A 24,568-nucleotide genomic window follows, 5' to 3' on the forward strand; every position below is an offset into this window, starting at 1 on the left:
TCTTTCCCAACTTCTCAAAATGGCCTGCCAGGAAAACTAGTTGCTGACTACAGTTCTTCTAATGTAGTTGGGTTGAAAGTTCATCCAGTGGCTGCTGGAATCTGTACACTTTCTAGTATGGAAAGCATATTGCATTTGCAACTCTGACAATGAATGCAATTTGGAGTGCTGGATCCTACAATTATAGACTATGTCATCCTGAACAATAGAATTTCCTGAGGGCTGGGTTCAGGAGTTATAAAACTTATTAAACCTTTATTGGCCTTATTGGAGCATGTGCTAAGAAGCACTACAGGTTATGATTTAGAATCAGTTTAATTCCGCAGAGCCTGGAACTAATATTCCCTGCGGCTGGTATTTCCTTATTACTTTGGAGATTTATTGCATTAATTCATCTGACTTATGCTCACTTGCTTGGATGATGTATTATGCTAACATATAATTGTGACGCTCTGGGTCTATTGATACACGTTCATGGTAAATTTTCAGTGTGAGAGGGTTTACCCATGACTCCCTTTAAATGTCATATTGCATTTACGTGGTAGTAAAGCACTCAGTCCAAGCCAGTACAGCATTTTACAGTATAATCTGATGCAAGGTAACTCAGAAGCAGGTCTTCATTTCAATTAGACTTGTTCCTAGGGTGCGTTGGATTGCAACTTTTAATCAGTTAGCACTGTTTTTCAATAACTGCCACTAGCACAATCTCATGGTGATATGTCTGTCTTATTGTATCAATACCCAATAACAATAAAAAAGCAGGAGGTTGAAGATTCAAAGCAGTTTGTTTTATTGGCCAATACACAAAACGCCTGGTGAAAATTGCCCAAAGCGCAGGACAATTCACACACACATCAAAGCATTGCAAGCACGAATATAGACTTCGATAATGGGTGGTTACAGAGGCGTAATACACACGTAAGGACCCAAATGCCCAATACTCGGGACCCCCAAATTAGCATACCCTATTACAGAATTGAAGGCGGTTACAGAGAAAGTGATGATCTCATGCTCACTAATGAGCAAGAAGACCTTACAGTGTCAGGTGCTGCTCTGTTTGATCCTAAGTTACTGCCTTCTTATCTTGGACCTTGATTTCTGCCAAGGCTAACTACGGAGGTTCCTTGCTGGTTCTTATCTGTGGAAAACCAGCTTATGAGAGCATAATAAGATCGTCTATAGCTTCTCTAATTAACTTCTAACTAGAGGGTAAAACGTGGCCCCTTTAGGTTTGAAGCCTGCTAACATCTATAGGTGCTTGGTGTGACTTTATAATAGATGCCAACTCTTATATGCTGCGTCTGGAATGTTTATAAGTGCAGATATACTTTACTGAATACAAAGAATATATTTCAAATCAAAGAATGAATTTCCATAGCATATAAAGATTTCAGGCATTTCAATGGTGTTTTAGACACCCAAAAATAATTGCAAGCCATGGAGAGGATCCGCTTTGGCACCTGGGACCACCCACTGAAACCCTAAAAAAGGTTTAAATGAACACACAGGCTGAAATCCTAAGAACACTTTCCCTGGAGTAAGCTTTGTTGCATAAAATGGGACTTTTGGAAAGGCAGATCATTGGAAGAATTTCAGAAGAACTGGGCATTTTACTTTGATTACGCAAAACTGAAACTAACTTAGTAGAGAGGAGTCGAGGTATATCAGCGCTTATTAGAAAACTAGGGTAAAAAATGCATGGTCGCTGTAGCCTCCTTTATTCCCTGTTTCAGCCAGGATCAATTTTTTGTGAAAGGACGTTACCTTATTGATTGTCGGCTCAGCCCTGTCTCAACGCAAAATGAACCCGGCTTTTCCCATTTCTCTTCTGGCCCGAGTCAAACCGTTCTTCCTGGCTCATCATTGGTCAATTTGAAACGACCAATCACCGGGGGCGTGGGTGTGGCAAACTAAACAGGAACTCCAAGTCTCCAGCATTTTCTGTTTTCATGGATTGATTTGCACACAGTTTCGTCCCTGCTCATTCAAGGTGATGTGTCCTGTTTCCCTCCCCTCCAGCCCAGGTTACTTTGATCCTGGCTGAAACGGGGAATAAAGAAGGTTCAGCGACCATGTGTTTTAGACTTAGAACAGCAGTATAAAGATAATAAACTTAATGGATATAAGATATAGCTTAATATGGAATGGTAAATAGAGATTATAGCTAAGCAAAGTTAAGATTAAAAGGAATGGTAGAAATGACTCATATTACTTTTATAAATCCTAGTTTAAGCAGTGTATTGATAGATAGCTGAATAGGCTTTTGCTTTTCTTTCTTTTTGTAACTTTGAATTGATAAATATAAAATGAACCCCCTGGAAGACTGATTATATTGTATGCATGGGAATGATTGAAATTGTTATGTGTGTTTTTCTTTTTTGAAATTTTTAATAAAATATATTTTTTAAATGGGACTTTTTGAATGGAGTGCTTTCACAAGGTAAAAGGTAATATGCAGAGGCCTTTCTCTGAATGAGTCCTTTGAGACCATCCCAAACATTCAGGAGTCCAGCTGCTAGGCTGCTTCTGGCTTGCAGCAGCTCCAGCAGAACACTGCATCTTCTAAGAAGACATCCAGTAGTAAAGAGACCATTTTTGGGCTGATCTGTTTATCATATGGAGGGTTTATGTCCCAGACCATAGAGTTTGCATTCAGAAAGTCCCTGATTGAGTTCCTGACATTTCTGATATCAGATGCTGGAAATACCTTTCTCTGTAGAAGCAATCCCAGTCAGATAATTCTAAGGGGAATGAACCATCTGTCTTACTTGGTATAAGGCAACAATATATTTTCATAAATCTGCATCCGCCCCCTAGTTTTACGAACAAATTCTAACCTGCCAAGTTGGAAGGCTACACAGGCAGGTCTTATGAGAAGCCAGGGGAAGGACTGGGTGTCTGCTAAGGGGAAGGGGGTTAGTGAAAATTTACGTGCACAGAAATTGCAGATGGGATCCAACCCATTGTGTAACACTGATTTATTGACTCACTAGTAATGGTTAACATGTGTACAGATTAAAGGAAAAACATTGATGTGAGGAAATAGAAAATGTGTAAAAAAAATTAGAGATCAATAACGCTCAAAATCTTGTTAGTCTCTAAAGTTCTACTGAAGAAGAGTTGGTTTTTATATGCCGACTTTCTCTACCACTTAAGGGAGACTCAAACCAGCTTACAATTACATTTCCTTCCCCTCCCAACAACAGACACCCTGTGAAGTAGGTGGGGCTGAGAGAGCTCTAACACAGCTGTAACTTGCCCAAGGTCACCCAGCTGGCTTTGTGTGTAGGAGTGGGGAAACAAATCCAGTTCACCAGATTAGCCTCCGCCGCTCACATAGAGGAGTGTGGAATCAAACCCGGTTCTCCAGATCAGACTCCACTGCTCCAAACCACCTCTCTTAACCACTACACTACGCTGGCTAGATTCAAGTCCAGTAGCACATTAAAGACCAATAACCTTCAAAATCTAGTTGGTCTCTAAAGTGCTACTGGTCTCCAATCTAGCTGAACTAAATGCAGGTTGAATCCATTCTGCCCACATTTTTCATGGAAGAACTAGCCAGAGTCTCCCTTTTACGTTCCTTGTCACTGTTGGTTATATATCGTCCTAAATATATTGTCTGTTAGCTCACATCAGTCTATTATTAGACCAGGCTATTCTTGAGGAGAACAGAATTTTTTTTGGTTCGCATAGATTAATGTTTCTTGATATTTGCAATATCAAAGCAGGACCTCTGCCACGATGAAGATAACCGTCGTGGGAGATGAGCAATCTTCATTGTCTGCTTTATGAACTGATACCATCATGAGGAGCCAATGTGGGAGGGGAAAGTAACCAAATGAAAACAAATTTTACTCAGCAGGTGGATGAACTTTGAAGTGTTGAGTGTGAATGAGGCTTGTAAAATGTATGACACACAATATATTGCTCTGCCTTTCAGATTTTTGCAGAGTAGTTGTTCTTTCAGCGCCTGACCTTTTAAGAGCAAATTGATAATATGAATACATTTAGTAATGGCTCTTTTTTTTATTACCTCTCCTCCTCCCCCCAAACACCACAAAGTAATCAACGGCAGCCAATAGCTCCTGCCGCATCCATATACAGTTACCTTTATAAATAGCTTGAAAAAGTGTTCAAAAACAGAATTCAGATTTCAGCTCTCCAGAAAAATATTATTTTTCCTTTGTCACCAGAAACAATAATCTGTTTTGGTTCCATTGTGGCAGATGCATGGGGAAAAGATTTAAGGTCATCATTCATTATCATACCTAAGGACATATTGAGAAGCACATTGTACTTCTGTTTCCATGGTCTGCGTAGCGGCCCGCACCATGAAAGACAAAGAAGGCAAGCCGAAACAGTTTTCTGTAGTCTGCTTTTGACTCCTTCTCTCCAGTAGTCTTTACTACTACTAGGGTTGCCACGTCCCTCTTCGCTACTGGTGGGAGGTTTTGGGGGCAGAGCCTGAGGAGGGTGGGGTTTGGGGAGGGGAGGGGCTTCAATGCCATAGAGTCCAATTGCCAAAGCGGCCATTTTCTCCAGGGGAACTGACCTCCATCAGCTGGACATCAGTTGTAATAGCAAGAGATCTCCAGCTATGTCTGTTTTTAGAGTTACCAACTCTGGGTTGTAGGGTGGCCAACCTCCAGGAGGGGCCTGGAGAAATCCCAGAGGTCGAACTGATCTTCAGACTACAGAAATCAGTTCCCATGGATCAAATAACTGCTTTGGAAGGTGAATTCTATGATATTATATCCTGCTGAGGATGATATATCTGCCCTCTCTAAGCTCCACCCTCCAAGAGTTGGCAACCCTACTAGGTTAGGAAATTCCTGGATCTAGGGGTAAAGCTTGGGGAGGGCGGAGCTTGGGGTGGGGAGGAACCTCAGTGGGGTATAACGCCATAGTCCACCCTCTAAAGCAGCCATTTTCTCCAAGGGAACTGCTCTATGCATTCTGGAGAACAGTTGTACTTCTTGGGGATCTCCAGGCTCCACCTGGAGGTTGGCAACCCTGTTTTTCTCTTGGCTGCCTCTACCCAGCAGACTTTTTCTTTATAATGTTATATGCTCTTATTTGATCCAACCAACTCACAATTACCAGACAGAATGGGAAGACCTTTAGATGTAATTAAGTCAAGTTTTTACTGAAGATTTGTTTTAAAAAATCCAATAATATACAGTAAACAAAGGAAATTTTTAAGCAGCTTATATAAAAAATCAGAGTAACTGGAGCAGGAAAAGAATGGGAAGAAAGGCAAGAGGCTGTGGTTCAGTGGTAGAGTATCTGCTATGCATGCAGAAGGCCTGGGTTCGCTCGTTTAAAGGATCAGGCACTAAGAATGCAAATATAGTCTGCTGGATCAGACCAGCAGTCCATCTAATATATAGTTTCTCACTGTGGCTTACTAGTTGCTCTGGAACTCCAACAAACAGGGCACAGAAGCCAAGGTCTTTCTTTTGATTATGCTGCCTCCAAGCCTCTGTATTTGGAAGTCCCCTTTCCTCACTATGGCTAATAGCCATTGATGGCCCTATCCTCCATGAATCCATCTAATTCACCCAACCTCCACTTAGAAAGATGCTCAGAAAGATCTCTGCCTAAGACCCTGGAGAGCTGCTGCCCATGTGAGAAGACAAAGGTCTACCTTGATAGAAAGCAGCTTCCTCTGTTCAACGTATCCAGCCAACCCTAACTAGGCAGTCCCCTATTCTGGCAAGTTCTATTCTGGCAATTCCCTTTATTACAACCTTGGTCCTTTCTCAAGTCAACTGCTTGGCCTTTTTGCCAGCAGACAACGTTTTCAGCAAAGCCTTCTCTACTTCATCTCCCTTCCTTAGTGATCTGACTTGTAATTATTTCAGCTTTCTCCACGCTCTTTGCTTCTGTAGCTTAGACCTCTTACTCCTTCTCAGATCTTGACCCATTGATGAGGGCAGCACTAAATTTATCTTAGAAAAAACCATCTTCTTCAGTTTTATTTCTCTGAATTCAGAAGAGCTTAAAAAACTCTTGGTATGAAACTATTCAACCCCATCCCCATCCCCCAGGAAACTGTTTTAAACATAACAGGAACCAAATACAACATGGTGGAAATGGTTCCATCCTTTCATGCTACTCTTAAAACCATCAAAATAGCTCTGCTGGATTGGATCAAAGGCCTACCTCATCTAAAATTCTGATTTCAACGAGCAAGATGCTTCTAAACATGTACAAGCAGAATGTTAATGCAACACTCCATCCCTTGTCCACAACAATAGGTATTGAGAGAGAGATTCTTTCTTTCAGGATGGAACTCTATGGGATTATCCCACAACAACCTTGCCTGGTGGATTAGGATTATAAGTAATGGTTCACTAACAGCCACCTAATGAATTTTGAACCTGAATAGGGATTGGAATGGTGTGGGGATCTGGATACACATGAATCTGCTGAAAGAGTGATTCAGGAATCACTGCTGAAGTAAGAGAACATGTCATCAGGCTTCCAGAGTACCAGCTGTTTCCTGATTTCTTTAGACAAGTAGGGGAAGTTTTTTGCAGGGAGGAGCTTGGATTGACATCTAGCAGTGCCAGATGTTTTCTCAATGTGCGTGTATCATGATGTGCATACGGAAGGGCCAAAAATGAAATATGAAATCGTTAAAATTACATTGGGGGTTTAAAACCCTCAAAATGATAAAAGGAGCATCTGCAGCTTTAAGAAACAGAGTTTCTCAGTGTTTGTTGCTAGGCAACCACAGCATTCCAGCCTTCAGTTTCTGTGAGTAAAAGGCAGGGTGGGGACAGGGTCCTTTCCAGGGCTGTTTTGGCCTTTGAGCGAGGATACATCGGTACTAGGCATGGGCCTGGCACTAATCACTGGGTGACTTGACACAACCCAATTTGAATTATTCAGCTAGGCATGGCTGTTTCTACTGATCAAAAGCAGCCACCCTTTGAAATCCAGTGTGATGTAGCAGCTTGAGCAAGTGGTTGTGGGTTCCTGCTTGTTTATATTAATTTTTGACTTGATTTAATTCATTGATTTTTGTTTATCTGTAGCTATGCCTGGCCTTCACATCTTGTAACCTAACAAGTTGAGTATAGCTTATTGGGCCATGTATGGTGGCTTGCTAGGCACATGCCAGTATTTCCTGTTTTGTAGGACTAGACAGAAAGCAAAGAGACGTTGGTATTCTATGTTCAAAGTTCTCAGTGCTTTAAAAAATTGGGGAAAGGGTTGAGCAATCCCTGCATGTCATTTTCCTGGATTGAAATGGTTTAAGGGAACCACTTCTTGCCTCACTGGGGAAAAATATGACTACAGATACCCAATACATTTATCCCAATTGAGCAAACAGCAGCTCCCTGGTGCCATTTTTGATTGGGGAAATGGTGCCGGGAAGTACATGATAACCATCTTCAAGTACTTGAAGGGCTGTCATATAGAGGATGTTGCTGAGCTGTATTGCCCCAGAAGGTCAGACCAGAACCAATGGGTTGAAATTAAATCAAATGAGTTTCCGTCTAGACATTAGGAAGAATTTTCTAATAATTACAGCAGTTCCTCAGTGGAACAGGCTTCCTCGGGAGGTGGTAAGCTCTCCTTCCCTGGAGTTTTTTAAGCAGAGGTTAGATGGCCATCTGTCAGCAATGCTGATTCTATGACCTTAGGCAGATCATAAGAGCGAGGGCATCTTGGGCATCTTCTGGGCATGGAGTAGGGGTCACTGGGTGTGTGTGTGGGGGGGGGGGAGGTAGTTGTGAATTTCCTGCATTGTGCAGGGGGTTGAACTAGATGACCCTGATGGTCCCTTCCAACTCTATGATTCTGTGATTCTATGGGATTCTAAGGGAAGGATTTCCTAGTGCCGTGTAGTGTTACCCATCTAAGTGGGAGGCCTGGCTTTCTCCCAGAACTACAAGTGATCTCCATACTACAGAGATCAGTTTCCGTGAAGGAAATGGGAGCTTTGGAGGGTGGATTCCGTCCTTTCAACCTCCCCACCCCCAGCTCCCTCCCCAATCAAGGCACTGCCCCCAAATCTCCAGGATTTTCCCAGAAAGGGATTGGCACCCTCAGTGCCATAATCTTGATTCAGATCAGTGCTGAATATGGAATTCCCAGTGTTTGATCTGGTTGGTTCCGAGGAGCTTTATTAGGGCTTTGGGGCTCTGTCATACATCCATCTGTAGTTTTTATGCCTTGTTGTGTTTACTTTGGTGAGCTGCAGGTTATACAGGCTTGCCCTATGCGATGCTCTTTGTATACAGATCTTACTGAGAACTCCAAATTGCTGTTTTTCCTTTTTTTTAATCAACAGGTTACAGAACTTAATCATGTGAAGAATATATCTCGGTTGCCAAAAAGCACGAGGAAGCATGCTGTAGGGATATATTTTAATGATGACACATCCAGAACATTTGCATGTGAATCAGGTGGGTTTTGCAGCAGAGACTGCCAGAAGAAAAAACTTCCCTTGCAATTGCTGTAAATATTATAAACCTAGTGCATCAACACATGGATTTTACTCACTCTCTCTCGCCTCTCTCCCCCCCTCCCCTTTTGGCCTGTTTATGCAGAACTTGAAGCGGATGAATGGTGTAAGGTCTTGCAGATGGAGTGTCTCGGGACTCAGATGAATGATATTAGCCTTGGAGAACCTGATCTTTTAGCTTCCGGAGTAGAACGAGAACAAAGTGGTACGTGAATACGGTTTAACTGCTCACCTACAAATAGAAACGTTTAGAGTGCCTCCACTATGGGCTCATAGAATCCAGAAATACTCTTGGACTGTAGGCTAGTATGGAGTGTGAGATTCTTTCCTGTGATCGTGGTTGAGGCTGTTCAGTCTCTGTGCAACCTGAACTGCACTTACATTGCTGTCTCTGTTTTTTACCCACTTGACTTATCCAAGGAGGATTACAAAATTAAAACCAATGTTTTGTTTAAAAAACAATAAATCACCAGTTCCTTTGAGAGGCAAGGGTATATAGTCAAGGCTGCCAGTCATTTCTAGACTGTGAATATTCTCTATATCAGCTTAGCCACAAAAACTAACTTAAAATAAGTGGTTCTTCAATAGTTTTAAGTAGGGGGCACTCAATATATTTAAGTAGGGGGCATTCAAAAATGTGACCTTCCACTTGAAGTCTGTTGTAGTGTAGTCCAGATTTCTACTACCTTGATCTGCCCACTTCCTTCTGTACAATGTGTAGAATGGTTGTCCGTCTTCATAGACCTGTTCTGAGAATTTGGGATAAAAACTGCCCACAACATTAGAAAATGCCACAGAAGTGATGACTGATCATTGTGAGCTTGTGCAATGTCTGCTATGTTTTAATTCTGCAAGGATTTTAGTCTAAATCTTTTGTTTTTCTCCCAGAGAGATTCAATGTGTATTTGATGCCATCCCCTAATTTAGATGTGCATGGGGAATGTACCTTGCAGATAACGTTTGAGAATATCTGTCTTTGGGACGTCCAGAATCCCAAAGTAAAGCTCGTCTCTTGGCCTTTGAGTGCCCTCCGACGATATGGACGGGACTCAACTTGGTTTACATTTGAAGCTGGAAGGTGAGTGGATGCTTCATAATAGTGCTCTTCAGCCTTTTGAGACCTGGGAGTTTGTATCCCTGTGTATTAGGACCCTTTCGGGGAGGGGGGAATGGGTGAAGGTAGACACGTTCTATATGCTATAACGGAAACATATAACTGAATGAGTTTCCCAACACTGTTCACCTTCTTGAATCATAGCTTTGGGTTACGTGCTAGAAAAGCACATTTTGACCAGTTTTGAATTGCATTATCAATTCCTGCCTTAAAAGCAAACAAACAAAACATGGCACTGCTTAAATCAACATAGCACAAGAATGTTCCTGGTGGAAGTGGGAGGGGGGTTTCAAGGATGTGTGGTTGGCGGTAGGTAGGGTTGCCAGCTCTGGGTTGGGAAATACCTGGAGATTTTGGGGGCGGAGCCTGAGGAGGGCAGGTTGGGAGAGGGGAGGGACTTCAATGGGGTATTATGTCAAAGCATCTACCTTCCAAAGTGGCCATTTTCTCCAGGTGAATGGATTTCTGTCACCTGGAGATCAGTTGTAATAGCAGGAGATCTCCGGCCATCACCTGGACATTGGCAACCCTAGTGGTCGGCCTTCTACTGTTCTATAGGCTTCAGCAATTGTCCTATGATACTAATCTGTGCTGCTGGCACCAACAAGGCATGGATACCATATTGAACTATTGGGTTGTCCTGTGATGAAAAAAAGGGAGGATGTGTCTCCCTTGGCCACCAAAAAGGCTATGCTGGAATCTTCATGGATACAAGCCAGATGTCACAGGGGCAGTAGTCATGAGGGGGACTGGGCGAGATTGAGTGAAAAAGATGGCTGGATCCCACCCACTGTTTTTACAGTCTACTGTCCCAAGAATTATAGTTCTTCCTTAACACCAAAATAAGAATGTGAATATCCCTTCCCATTTCTTAACCCAAAGAAAAACAAAGTGAAAACGGAGCTATCCATGAATGTAAGCATTGCATTTAAAGGCCCAAAGTGTTGGAAGTATTGTGGGAGTAGGAAAGGATTTTCTATATTAGATGACTCACTTGTGAATATGCATCTGCTGTAAGTGCATGTGAGTCTGACGCTGATTTAATCCATGTGAATGGGCTGTTTTCATCTCCTTATTCATCGCGGCGATTTTCTGCACGGACAGCACCACAATGTACACATATAAATCCACCTGCTCTCATAAGGCACCTTGCTGCATTCTCTTTCTGGCAGGATGTGTGACACAGGGGAAGGACTATTCATCTTTCAGACAAGAGACGGGGAGGCGATCTATCAGAAGGTTCACTCCGCGGCTCTGACCATAGCAGAACAACACGACCGCTTATTGCAGAGTGTGAAAAACTCAATGGTATGCTTAGCAGTTCTGCCTGTCATCATCCAGTGTTCAGCATTAATGACATGAAATCTATAGGCCACTTTCCAGAGCTGGAGTTCAGATTTTGACTTTACGGATCGTAAACCCTTTGGAGCTTGTAACTGTCTTGTTTTTCGTCCTTGTTAATTCTGTCAGTTTCTTCATCTTAACAGTCAGGACCAATCTGCATTGATGCATATTTTTTAAACATAACTAGTCTTGTTGGAAATTACTTGTCTCAGAATTAATGAATTACATATTGATTTAAAAAAACAAACCAATCAGTGTATGATTATTGCTATAACTCAGTTCTAGCTGAACTACACTTCACAGAGTTGCCAAGGCTGGGGTGGGAAATTCTTGGACGTTTTGGAGGTGGAGACTGGGGAAGAAGGAGTTTGGGGAGGGACCTCAGCAGGGTATAGTGCTGTGGAGCCCACCCTCCAAAGCAGCCATCTTTTCTCCAGGGGAACTGATCTCTGTAGTTGGGAGATCAGTTGTAATTCCAGAAGATCGCCAGGCCCCACCTGGCAGTTGGCAAGCATGAGATTAAGCAGCTCTTGTTGAGTGGGTAGAGGGAAAAGCCTTGGAGATCTAATATGGTTCATCAGTAGAGTTGCACTATGGCCTGGGGGAAGGGGGAAGTGTCCAACAGAGACTTAATGAGATGTTATTTAATGGGTGATGTTATTTACCTCCTGCCATGAAAAACTTCAGCTGCCCATTTCAACACATTAAATCTCCATTAAAGGGACAGGACCCTTTTTTCTCCAGATGGTTGGCAGCCCTGCTCATCAGACATACATTGCATACCTCTTCTCTAGTCATGTCTAGAATTGCTGCTGAATACTATGCAAGATAAAAAATTCTTCCGCTATGGAATTATATGCCAAAAGGGGCATAGTGCCTATCTTCCAACATCTGCATGGCTCGCTTGACCTTCTGAGCATCTGTCCTCAAAATTGTAACGTCTGTGCTGCTTTAAGATTACAAATTCCGTGAGACTTTATGAGACTGACCCAAATTTGATGTGAATCAGCATTATTGCTTCTGCTGCCCTGTTTAGAAATCGAGGCTGCAATCCCAATAGGAGTACTAGAATGAGGGTGCAAAAACTTTGGATCATTTATTGAGGAAGAGTAAGGCTGCTTCCACCCAGTGATCATTCTGCCTATAGCTCTTGTTGCTGCTGCAAATGCAGATGCATTTGCAATGGATTATCCATGGGGCAGTTTCCTATACTCTTCCCTTGCCTCCCCCTCTTCCCATGGCTGCCATTCCCCGTGCCGCCAGATTTCTTTTAGGGGCTCCTTAAAAGTTGGCAATTTGCTTGATGTTTATAGCATAGTAACGTTGTGGTGACTTTTTAAAAGTAAGTCTCTAGTCCTTTTTGTTGTGAAGATAAGAGGTCCGCGTAATAGAACAGACTGTTTTTAACAAAAGTATTTTACCATAGAATATTGTTATAACTTTACTTCTCCAACTTATTCATTTATTGCACCCTTTCTGCAAGGAGCTTAGGGCAGTGTATGTGAATCCCCCCTCCATTTTATCTTCACAATGTCACTGGGAGGTAGATTAGGCTTAAAAAGAGTGACTGGGCTTAGGTCAACAGTTAACTTCATGACCGGGAGATTTGAACAAGTCCATACCTAGTTTGACACGCTAACCAAGACCCTACAATCGTACATGGATTCTCTAATGAGTTACAGACTGCTTCTTCATGCTAAGGATTATCATCAACTAAAATAGCATAAAGAATAGTGGGCACTGCAGCAACGAAAATGGTAAATATTATCTATTATCTTAGGTGAGCTACTTGTACATTTCAAAGATAACAGGGGCAGATCCATATGCCCAAAGGGGAACATGCAGGAAACTCTACCTTCTATTGAAGTGAATGAGAAAGACCGCTCATGCTAGAGCTCTGGATCACCTTTGAATTGTGCCTGGCAACCAATGGGAGGTTTCAGGTCGGGGACATGGGGGGGGGGATGTTGTGTGTGCCACTATATCATTTCCAAAGAAAACTGGGAAGTAACATAGAGTCACTCTAGGAATTGCCAGAAACTCTATGGTTTTGACATGGAGTTCTTGGAGATTCCTAGAGCTACTTTGTCACTTCTGGGTTTCCACTGGAAGTGATGTAGCGCGCATATGATGCTAACTTAAAAAAATTATCCCATCACTGCTTGGAGTGGAGATAGGCAACAATGGCTACTGGCGGCATCCGTCCTGTTTTAGTGGGAGGCCTGACAGCCCTACTCCTGTGGGATTGTGGTAGTTTGCAAAATGAGGTTTGGGACATAGCAGTACTTTCCCCACACAGGGATCTTTCTCTTATGTTTTAAGAAAAATGGCTCAAAATTCACAGATAATATCTTCCAAGCTGTTTGTTTTGATTCAGTAGTTTTCTCTGCCTTTCTCTTCCACCAGAGCCTCTGAATTCTAAACATTATGTTGTGTTCAAATTTAGAATGATTTCTGCAGTTCCCGTCTTGTCCCTCTTATTCAGGTGGGGTACCGTTAAATCAAAACCATGAGGGGTTCTGAGGCGTGTGCTTTGAGAAATTTTAAAAAGAAATGTTCTACAGAGTGCTGCAACTCCTAAAATAGATTCCTAATTGTTTGTTTCCATGACGCTGGAATGTAGGATAACATTGCAAGTCCTTTTGAAGTATAACTGGAAGAACCATATTTATTTAACATGGTGTGGGTGGAAGCATGTATTGTGTGCAGTGATTCAGTATTAGTGACTTAGGTGTGGGTGTCTAAGGAGAGTTAGGCAATTCAATATTTCCCCCCAACTTTCACATCCTACATGGAAAAGGTGAACTCTGTAGAATGGGAGTTCATAGGATGAATATCTATCTATCTATCTATCTATCTATCTATCTATCTATCTATCTATCTATCTATCTATCTATCTATCTTCCATCCATCCATCCATCCATCCATCCATCCATCCATCCATCCATCCGCCTACCTACCCCTCTAATTCCTCTAATCCTATCTATCTAATCTTTCTATCTAATCCGAGCCGAAGCAGCTAGTCCCCCTTTCCCCCTCCCCCGACCTCTTGTGGGCTTTCTGGGCTGCTGCAGCCCAACACGGCTAGCCGGAAGCCTTCCCCCCTCCCTCTCTGGGTGCGTACAGGCTTCTGAAGCCCGGCGCGACTGGCTTGGAGCCATCCACCTCCTTCCCTCCCTGGGCACACACAGGCTTCTGAAGCCCTGCACGACCAGCTTGGAGCCATCCCACTCCTTCCCCCCTCCCCCCCAGTGAAAACATATACATACACACAACACCAAAACCAGAGAGGAAGGCTAATTACATTTATTGGCATCTGCCAAAGAAAATAAAGAAGTCTTCACCCAATGGTGGAAGACAATGGTAGAGGGCAACAGATCAATCCCCTGGGGAGGGAGTTCCAAAGTTTTGGCACCATGACTGAGAAGGTCCTTTCTCGGGTTGCCACCTGTCTAGCTTCAGATTGGGGGGACCCGAAGCAGGGCGTCTGAAGATGACCAAAGTAGGTGGGAAGGTTCATATGGAAGAAGGTGGTCCTTGAGGTATTTATTTATTTATTATTCAGTCTTCTACCTCGGCCGAGGCTGGGCTCAGGGCGGCTTACAACCAACTTGTATAGGATTTTAAAACTGTATAGGGCTTTAAAGGTCAATACCAGCATCTTGAATTGAGCCCAGAAGCAAACTGGGAGCCATTGCAGATGGAACAAGACTGGAATTATACAGTTCCTACAACCCACTCCAGGCAACACTCGGGCTGCAGCATTCAGTTCCAACTGAAGCGTACTCGAGACAGTCTTCAACGGCAGCCCCATGTAGAGTGCATTGCAGTAATCTAATCTAGATTTTTCCAGGGTATGCACTACAGTGGCAATATCTTTCCCAACCAGGAAGGGCCACAGCTGGTTCACGAGCCAAAGCTGGTGAAAGCACCCATGGCTACCTTTGCAACTTGTTGATCCAACAGGAGACCCGGGTCCAGCAGCACCCTCAAGCTACAAACCTGCTCCTTTAGGAAGAATGCAACTGCATCCATAATAGGAGCTATCCCATTTCCTGGTTCAAAGTTTGCCTCCCCACACACACCAATAGTACCTCTGTAATGTAATCTGTAATGACACACTTTTTAGAAAGTCTGCTTTCGGGCAAATAGTATACATTCCTACTTTTCTTTTTTTAAACTTCATGAAAGGTTAACAACTTCTTTTCCTTCCCTTGTCAGAAAGAACCGGAACATGTGACTCAAATTGGTTTTAGATAGTGCAAAAGCTGTAGGTTACTTGACCAAAAGTTTACGACTGAGTTATGAGCATTGACGTAAAGTCATTGTAATGGGAAGAGGTTTTGTTGCAAATGGATGCCAGTTTTTCAAAGAGAGCCCAGCATCAAAGAGTCTAGAGAGAAGGAAAGAAAAACATGAGCTCAGAGTTGTTCAGAGTTGAGCACCTCGGCCAAACTATACAGCCACCCTGAGCCCAGCCTTGCTGGGGAGGGCAGGATATAAAATTAATTTTAAAAAAAACCATTACGTTTTTAGGGGAGTTGGGTCTGGGTTCTAGGGTTTCCAAGTCCCTCTTTGCCACCGGCAGAAGGTTTTTGGTGTGGAGCCTGAGGAGGGCAGGGTTTGGGGAGGGGAGGGACTTCAGGGCCATAGAGTCCAATTGCCAAAGCGGTCATTTTCTCCAGGGGAACTTATCTCTATCGGCTAGAGATGATTTGTAATAGCAGGAGATCTTCAGCTAGTACCTGGAGGTTAGGCTGGAGCAAAAAAGGCACGTTTACTATAAAAGTCAAGCTGAGAGAAAGTATAGTAAGGGCTCTATAAATGACATACAAACTCTTATTCTATAAGCCAGTGAATTTAGTGACAAAAGTGAAAAAATTACATACAATCTAATAAAGGAAACTTATGAAAATAACTATGAGTACATGTGAGGCAATACAATACAATACAAAAATACAAAAATATATTTTTTTGGCTTATCTCATTCAATGACTTATTAGTCTCTTAGAATTTTGTACTGTTCATATGCTTATTGTTCCCTCAGGAACCGGGAGAAAGATGATGGACGATAGGTGGAGAGGAACGCCGTCCGGATGCTTTGCGTTTTCACTACCCCGTGGGCAGCTTCATCAGCTCTCCTTTCAATTGGAGTCAAAGCTCCTTTAAGATGACCTTTCATGTTTCTTATAAGACCACAGCTGTTTCAGTTTAGGTAGAGTCTTCAGATAAATTACATACACCTGTAACCAGCATTCTAAGCATCTAAGCAGCTAAGAGCAGAGCAGCCCAGTGGGCGTGTGAAACTTCTAACCTCAGAGAGATTATATGAATATGGTAACTTATTGAAGGTATGCATTTACCACTGTATCCAACATTATGTTGTATGCTTTATTGAGTACTATAGACTGTGTCTAGTTCAAAGAGTGATAAGCTTAGAAATTTATTATTATTTTGTTTCCATCTTAAAGGAGCTTTGACTCCAATTGAAAGGAGAGCTGATGAAGCTGCCCACGGGGTAGTGAAAACGCAAAGCATCCAGACGGCGTTCCTCTCCATCTATCGTCCATCATCTTTCTCCCGGTTCCTGAGGGAACAATAAGCATATGAACAGTACAAAATTCTAAGAGACTAATAAGTCATTGAATGAGATAAGCCAAAAAAATATATTTTTGTATTTTTGTATTGTATTGTATTGCCTCACATGTACTCATAGTTATTTTCATAAGTTTCCTTTATTAGATTGTATGTAATTTTTTCACTTTTGTCACTAAATTCACTGGCTTATAGAATAAGAGTTTGTATGTCATTTATAGAGCCCTTACTATACTTTCTCTCAGCTCAGTACCTGGAGGTTGGCAACCCTAGTCTTAATTTGGCCCCAATCAGCAACTGCAGAATGTTAAAGCTGACCTTTCAAACCACCAGCCAATAATTTATTTGTGTCATCTATACCCTTTCTCCCCTGTGGGCCAAATTTACACATTCACTCAGTGACTCAGTGACAATGCAAACTAGGGTTGCCAGGTCCTTCTTTGCCACCAGCCGGAGGTTTTTGGGGCAGAGCCTGAGGAGGACGGGGTTTGGGACTTCAATAGAATCCAACTGCCAAAGTGGCCATTTTCTCCAGGGGAACTGATCTCTATCGGCTGGAGATCAGTTGTAATAGCAGGAGATCACCAGCTGGTTCCTGGAGGTTGGCAACCCTACTGGGTTCCCATGACCCAAATCGCTTTTACCACAGTCACACAGCAGCTGCAGGAAATGTCATTTTAAAGTTCAGAGAGCCCTTTTTCACTTGCAACTGTGGCATGGGGGGAGGAGGGCTTCCTGCTCCCCCCCATGCTCTTTTCAGAAACTGGAATGGCCGCATAACTTTGGCATGGCATGTGTTTGGAATACTCCACATGCTATTCTATGAATCCGGTAGGGAAAATCCAGAGGAGACATGACAGAGGAAGGCTGAATTGTCAAAACCCGAACAGTCTCATATTTGGAACTCTCTCGAGTTTCATTTTATGAGCCCCCCTAATAAAAATAATTTGAAATGTGCTTTCTTTTGGAGAACACGAGATGGGAAATGTTGGAAGCCTCTGATGCAACATTTGGAAGAGGGTCTATCTGTGTCCGTTCCAATATCTCTTCTGCTCTCTTTCAGCTACAGATGAAAATGAGCGACCGGGCCGTCTCTCTTGGCACTATGGTCCCCTTGCCCCGCAGTGCCTACTGGCAGCACATCACACGGCAACACAGCACTGGGCAGCTGTTTGGCCTTCAAGGTAGGAGGCGGATGCTGTAACAATAGTATAAATAATCCGAAGTATTATCAGGGGCCTTGTGTCATCAATGCTGCTATATCTATCAGGGGAAGCACTGACAGAACATTTCCTCCTCATTTACATGCTGCCCTGCAACACTATTTGTTTCTTTTCTCAACGATACTTATAAAGCCATTTATATGTCTATATATCAACAGAAGTATAGTGTCCAGATCACTCGAAGTGATGGTATCACTTTGCTCTGCTCTGCTTAGACCTCACCTAGAGTATTGTGTTCAGTTTTGGGCACCACAATTTAAGAAAGATGTAGACAAGCTGGAACGTGTCCAGAGGAGGGCAACAAAGATGGTGAGGGGCCTTGGTGAGGACCAAGTCCTATGAGGAAAGGTTGAAGGAGCTGGGTATGTTTAGCCTGGAGAGGAGAAGACTGAGAGGGGATATGTTAACCATCTTCAAGTACTTGAAGGGGTGTCATATAGAGGATGGTGCTGAATTGTTTTCTGTTGCCCCAGAAGGTCGGACCAGAACCAATGGGTTGAAATTAAATCAAAAGAGTTTCTGTCTAGACATTAGGAAGAATTTTCTAACAGTTAGATCAGTTCCTCGGTGGAACAGACTTCCTCGGGAGGTAGTGAACTCTCCTTCCATGGAGGTTTTAAAGAAGAGGTTAGATGGCCATCTGCCAGCAATGCTGATTATGTGACCTTAGGCGAATCATGAGAGGGAGGGCATCTTGGCCATCTTCTGGGCATGGAGTAGGAATCGCTGGGGGTATGTGGAGGAGCTAGTTGTGAAATTCCTGCATTGAGCTGGGGCTTGGACTAGATGACCCTGGTAGTCCCTTCCAACTCTATGATTCTATGATTTCATTCATTTGCCTAAACACCTAGGCAACCACACTGCAAACCTTCCCAACCCACCTGTCTGTAGTGTAACCCCTTAAACATCAGCCTACACCCCCAACTAAAACAGGCGCCATATACATGTCACTGGATTAGCTCACATTTATCTTGTAACCATTCTCTTGAAGAGGAGAAAACTGAGAGGGGATATGATAACCATGTTCAAGTACTTGAAGGGCTGTATTATAGAGGAGGGTGCCGAGTTATTTTCTGTTGCTCAAGAAGGTCAGACCAGAACCAACGGATTGAAATTAAATCAAAGAGTTTCTGTGTAGACATTAGGAAGAATTTTCTAACAGTTAGAGCTGTTCCTCAGTGGAACAGGCTTCCTCGGGAGGTGGTAAGCTCTCCTTCCCTGGAAGTTTTTAAGAAGAGGTTAGATGGCCATCTGTCAGCAATGCTGATTCTGTGACTTTAGGCAGATGATGAGAGGGAGGGCATCTTGGCCATCTTCTGGTCACTAGGGGTGTGGAGGGGGAAGGTAGTTGTGAATTTCCTGCATTGTGCAGGGGGTTGAACTAGATGACCCTGATGGTCCCTTCCAACTCTATGATTCTGTGATTCTATTAGTCAAAAAGGGCAAGAGTCCAGTAGCACCTTAAAGACTAACAAAAATATTTTCTGGTAGGGTATGAGCTTTCGTGAGCCACAGCTCACTTCTTCAGATACTAGAAAAGGGCCAGAGTCCAGTAGCACCTTAAAGACTAACACAAATATTTTCTGGTAGGGTATGAGCTTTCGTGAGCCACAGCTCACTTCTTCAGATACAGCTAGAATGTGAATCCCTTGGTCTTTAAGTAGAGGAACAGTATGTAAATGTGAATAGCAGGCTTGATTGGATTAGGTGTGATATGCAAAAGAGTCTGTGATGTCCAGGGGAGAGATGGGTGTGGAGAAATCAGCATTGGTAATGGGCCATGAATGTGATTCTGTGATTCTATGATTCTAAGGGAAGGATTTCCTAATGCCGTGTAGTGTTACCCATCTAAGTTTGAGGCCTGGCTTTCTCCCAGAACTACAAGTGATCTCCATACTACAGAGATCAGTTTCTGTGAAGGAAATGGGAGCTTTGAAGGGTGGATTCTGTGCTTTCAACCATGCTTTTTGAAATGAAGAAGGGAAGAACCATAACTTTCTTGGAGGAAGGATGGAATAAAAAACATAATACTTGAAATTAAGATTGTAAATCCCAGCAAGGCTGGGAAAATACCCTTTCACTGATAATGCTGTAAAACGACATTTAGCGGGTATAAATAATGGATAATAATTGTTGTGGAAATTCTCCAATCAGGTCAGCTAATGACAAAGGTTGAGACCGTATTAGGCAATAGTATTATGACTGTGTTGATTTTGTCTGTCTTGGTACACAGTCCAGATTGAGTACAGTTTGTAAGGATCAAGTCTCTAATCTACTAAATTCTCTCAGGACCTGGGACTGGTTTAGGTGGCCATCACTGGCTTGGCCAAAGTCAGAAGGCTGTATGGATGGGGGTATGTATATCTTCAGTCCTCACCAAGAGGCTACACAATGTCTCTGCTGTAAATTAATAGCGATATGGCAGGAACTAGAAGATCCCAAATGGAGAGCTGCTATATATCACCACCCCCACAATAAGCTGATGTTTATCCATGGTCAGATGTCATATGATCTCCGTATCATCTGGATCCATCCCAGAGCAAAAGAGAAAGGAAGCATTGGCTACAGTATCAGCCCTGCTCCTGTCCAAACGTAAATCAAAACTCGTTCTTGCCAAGAGCTATCCTTGTTTCAGTCTCACCAGGATGTTGAGCCACACTAGAACTTAAAAGCGGCCCCTCACTCTTTCCACTTTCTCTGGCCAGTTATATATTTTCCATATCCATTGGGTACCCTTCATAATTAATATGTCTTACACGCTGATTCCAGTGCAGGCTAGTAATGAGCTCAAACTTCAGCAGTTTTGCTATGAACATTTTACACCCATTGTTCTCAGCCGAAGGACGGCAACTTCCTTTAATATCTAAGGTTTTTCTCCTCATTTGTGGAAAAAATGGGCTCTCCTTTGGAGATTTTAAAGCAGAGGCTAGATGGCCATCTGACAGCAATGCAGATTCTGTGAACTTAGGCAGTTCATGACAGGGAGGGCAGGAAGGATTGCATCAGTGTTTGGCTCTTGTGGCCCTTTCTTACATGCCCAGGGCAATGCTGATGGCCACTTTGGGGTCAGGAAGCGATTTTCCTCGAGGTCAGATTGGACAGGGATCCTGGAGGGGTTTTTTTTGCCACCTTCTGGGCATGAACCTTCTGGGTTCACTGGAGGTGTGTGGGTGTGGGGAGGTAGTTGTGAATGTCCTGCATTGTGGAGGGAGTTGGACTAGATGACCCTGGTGGTCCCTTCCAATTCTATGATTCTAACTTTGCAGACGTATTAACTCTTGCTTTCTCACATATGCAATCTTGCAAAGAAAGTTTAAAAACTTACAGTGCAATCCTAGATAGAGTTGCACCTTTCTAAGGCAAATGACTTTAATGGACTTATGAGGGTGTAACTCTGTTTAAAATTGCACTATTACTTCTACAAATGGGTGAATGCTGTGCCTATGATTGGATTCTCCCAGCATATGTTGATGGCTTCTCTCATGATACCTGAAGGACATCTAGTGGCCAAGAAAAGTATGGTCCCAGATGTCCAATACATCCTTTCATTAGCCGAAGGCCAGAAAGTTGAGGCTTTTAAAAATGTTTCTAAATCCCAACCATAAGAAAATGGGGAAGGAGCGGGGGGAATAGTGAACATTCCTATACTGCTTCACCATTTCTATTTCAAGGCGGCATCCAGTGCATAACACAGACTTTGAATTAAAATAACATCCAAACATACATGGGTATTAAATCTGGCTTTTGTATATGTGTGAAGGGAACCGTTTTAACTTGAAATTCTGTTTCTTTTCCAGAGATGTAGCCATGTTAGTCTCCTACAGTCAAAATAATGAAGAGTCTTGTGGCATCTTGAAGACTTCAGTTTTTATTGCAGCAGAAACATGTGTGACCCAGAGTCTACTTTGTCACTGTGACGCATCTGACCAAGTGTGTTTCGGCTCAAAAAAAGCTTCTGCCACAATACTTCTGTTAGTCTATAAAGTGCCACAATACTCTCTTTTTTTGGTTTGACATTTCTACACTCCTTATACTGAATCAGATCATTGGTCCATCAAGCTCAGTATTGTCAGCTCAAACTGGCAGTGGTTCTCCAGGGACTCCCATAGTGTCACATCACCTACCGCCAAAGTCTTTAACTGGAGATGTTGGGGACTGAACTTGGGACCTTCTACATTCCAAGCAGATGCTCTGCCACTGATCCATGGACCCTCCACTCCTTGCAATATATATTTTTAAATAATTACTTTTTCCTTTGTAATTGCCAAACTGGTATAGTGGTGATCTCGGGTGATATTTTTTTAGTCCCAATTATAATCCAGTTGATTATATCACAAGTTTAGGCAAGTGGGTTGTCCCATCCCATACCCCCATACATGGAGAGCCAGCATGGTGTAGTGGTTAAGAGCAGCGGACCCTAATTTGAAGAACTGGGTTTGATTCCCCCCTCCTCCACATGAGCAGCGGACTCTAATCTGGCTTCCCCACTCCTACTCATGAAGCCTGCTGGGTGACCTTGGGCTAGTCACAGTTCTCTCCAATCTCTCTGTGATGTTCACTGCATGATCCCTGACTGGATGTCATGAAGAAGAAAGAAGCCCCATTAAAAATTAAAATATGGTATCAAAACAGCATATTGGGAATGATGGCAGTGGACAGAAAAACTGTACCAAAAAGTGGCAGGTACAAGTTTGGGGATGCTTTGAAAGCACACTTTTCACCCCAGATGGCCATGTGGTGATTTAGTATCTGACATTACTTTTATAGTATTTGACTGATGTATTTCTTTTCCTTCCACTTTTGGTCTCATTTTCTTTCTTTCGAGAAGACAGTCCACTGAAGATCCATCGAACAGAAACGTTCCCCACCTACCGATCAGAGCATTGATAACAGAGAAGCAAAGACTTTAAAACAACATATCTTGAGATGGACTGGTTCAGCAAAGAGGTTATCGTTGATATTGGCTAACAGTCATGAAGCAGCTGTGAGAAACAAAGACTGAATTATGACTGCAATATTATTTTTTAATCTTCAACCAGATGATGAATGGCCTGCAGATAATTTTGGAAAAGTTCTATATTTCATAGTTACGTCCAGAACAAAGAAGCACTCCCTCAATGTGTGAAATCTTTTTGAGTATAATTGATCTCTCTTGATGATTTGTCTTACACTATCAGTTGTTCGGAAATTCACTTCATCTGTTTTGACAGTATGTTGGGATAATGTAGTTTACGGTCTCTGTATATTTTATTTTGAGCTCCATGTCCTAATTTGTCACTGGGTATTAGCACTTTTCAGAATGGTGACCAGTTTTTCTTTTCTTGAACTGGAATCTGTTGTCCCTGTCTATTAAAGTCTGGTTAAGACTCCCCTAATTTATCAACTGACAATTTTTTTGTCTTTAATCTATGTTTATTTCACACTTGTGTGTTTTAAATATCTCTCTTAGAAGTTTAGAAATAAAAAAACAACAACCTTTCCCATAAAATTCAAAATGTTTCTGAGAGTCATAGTTTGAGAGCACGAACAGATGGGTCATATCTAAGGTTCCGTAAGAAAACCCAGTGTTGGGTTTATGCCACAATACTGGGTTTATTTATGTAGGTGTTGTCAAGTCACGAAGGACTTAGGGTGACCTCAGCAACGGGCTGTCAAGGCAAGTGAGAAGCAGAAGTGCTTTGCCATTGCCTTCCTCTGCAGAGTCTTCCTTGGTGGTCCCATACAAGTAATGGCCCTGCTTAGCTTCCACGATTTGACCAGGTCAATATACCATGCTGCCTTCCCTGCCCATCAGATTTCCTTTTTTTGGCTGTCAAGTCACAGCTGACTTATGGTGACCCCGTAGGGTTTTCAAGGCAAGAGATCAGTCCGAGCTCATTTGGAGTACTACAGTCCAGTTTGGCTCTAGCTTTGAGAAGGATTTACATTGCACGTATTCCGACCAAGACCTCCAAATATATGCTGAATCATGATATGAAAGCATGTCAAACACTTCACAAGGGTGGGATTTATGTAGAGATTCGCCATAAGCTGCCTTACCAGATCATGACAATCTTCTTAAGAAGCAAACCATGTGTCATGTCAGGGGAAGATGTATTACGATGGGTAGCCATGTTCGTCTGTCAATAGCAGTAGAAAAGAGCAAGAATCCAGTAGCATCTTAAAGATTACCGTATTTTTCGCTCCATAAGACACACTTTTTTCCTCCTCAAAAGTGAGGGGAATGTCTGTGCGTCTTATGGAGTGAATGTGTGTCCCAAGACGGACCCTAGCCCGGTCCATCCGGGGCAGGAGCCGAGCAGCCCGGACTGCCCGCAGAAGCCGGGGAAGACCAACCGGCTGGGTGCGTCGGAACGACACGAGAGGGCGTTCCCCGTCCCGACGGCCAGCTGGGTGGCGGGCGGGGCCACACAGAGCTGGCTGGGTGTGCCGGAACAACGGGAGCAGGAGTTCCCCCCCCCCCGACGGTCAGCTGGGAGGCGGGTAGAGCCGCACAGAGCCGGCTGGGCACGGCAGAACAACAGAATGGAGGCCGAGGAGGAGAGCGATCAGGAGTCCTCTAGCTGACGTCAGTCAGAGTGAGAGACCCTGGCTTCCACGGAGGAGGAGAGCGACTCAGATTTTTTCTTGTTTTCCTCCTATAAAAACTAGGTGCGTCTTATGGTCAGGTGCGTGTTATGGAGCGAAAAATACGGTAACAAAATTTCTTGCATGAGCTTTCGAGAGCCACAGCTGACTCCTTTGGATACAGCCAGAATGTGAGTCTATCTATCCTTAAGTAGAGAAGAGTGAATGTGATACACAATGTAA

General features: G+C 43.0%; 1 protein-coding gene across 1 annotated transcript in view; it reads left to right on the forward strand.

The window, feature by feature from the left end:
- Positions 1 to 23,001, forward strand: part of DOK5 (docking protein 5) — a 67,707-nt gene extending 44,706 nt beyond the window's left edge. Inside the window, exons 3-8 of the mRNA XM_056844466.1 lie at positions 8,309 to 8,423; positions 8,568 to 8,687; positions 9,371 to 9,560; positions 10,769 to 10,904; positions 17,599 to 17,719; positions 22,587 to 23,001. Of these exons, the coding sequence (XP_056700444.1) occupies positions 8,309 to 8,423; positions 8,568 to 8,687; positions 9,371 to 9,560; positions 10,769 to 10,904; positions 17,599 to 17,719; positions 22,587 to 22,645 (741 nt within the window). The 3' untranslated portion in view covers positions 22,646 to 23,001. The remainder of the gene's footprint in view (positions 1 to 8,308; positions 8,424 to 8,567; positions 8,688 to 9,370; positions 9,561 to 10,768; positions 10,905 to 17,598; positions 17,720 to 22,586) is intronic.
- Positions 23,002 to 24,568: the final 1,567 nt, after the last annotated feature.

Source organism: Euleptes europaea, chromosome 2 (assembly GCF_029931775.1).
Source record: "Euleptes europaea isolate rEulEur1 chromosome 2, rEulEur1.hap1, whole genome shotgun sequence".
In the NCBI taxonomy this organism is placed as follows: domain Eukaryota; kingdom Metazoa; phylum Chordata; class Lepidosauria; order Squamata; family Sphaerodactylidae; genus Euleptes; species Euleptes europaea.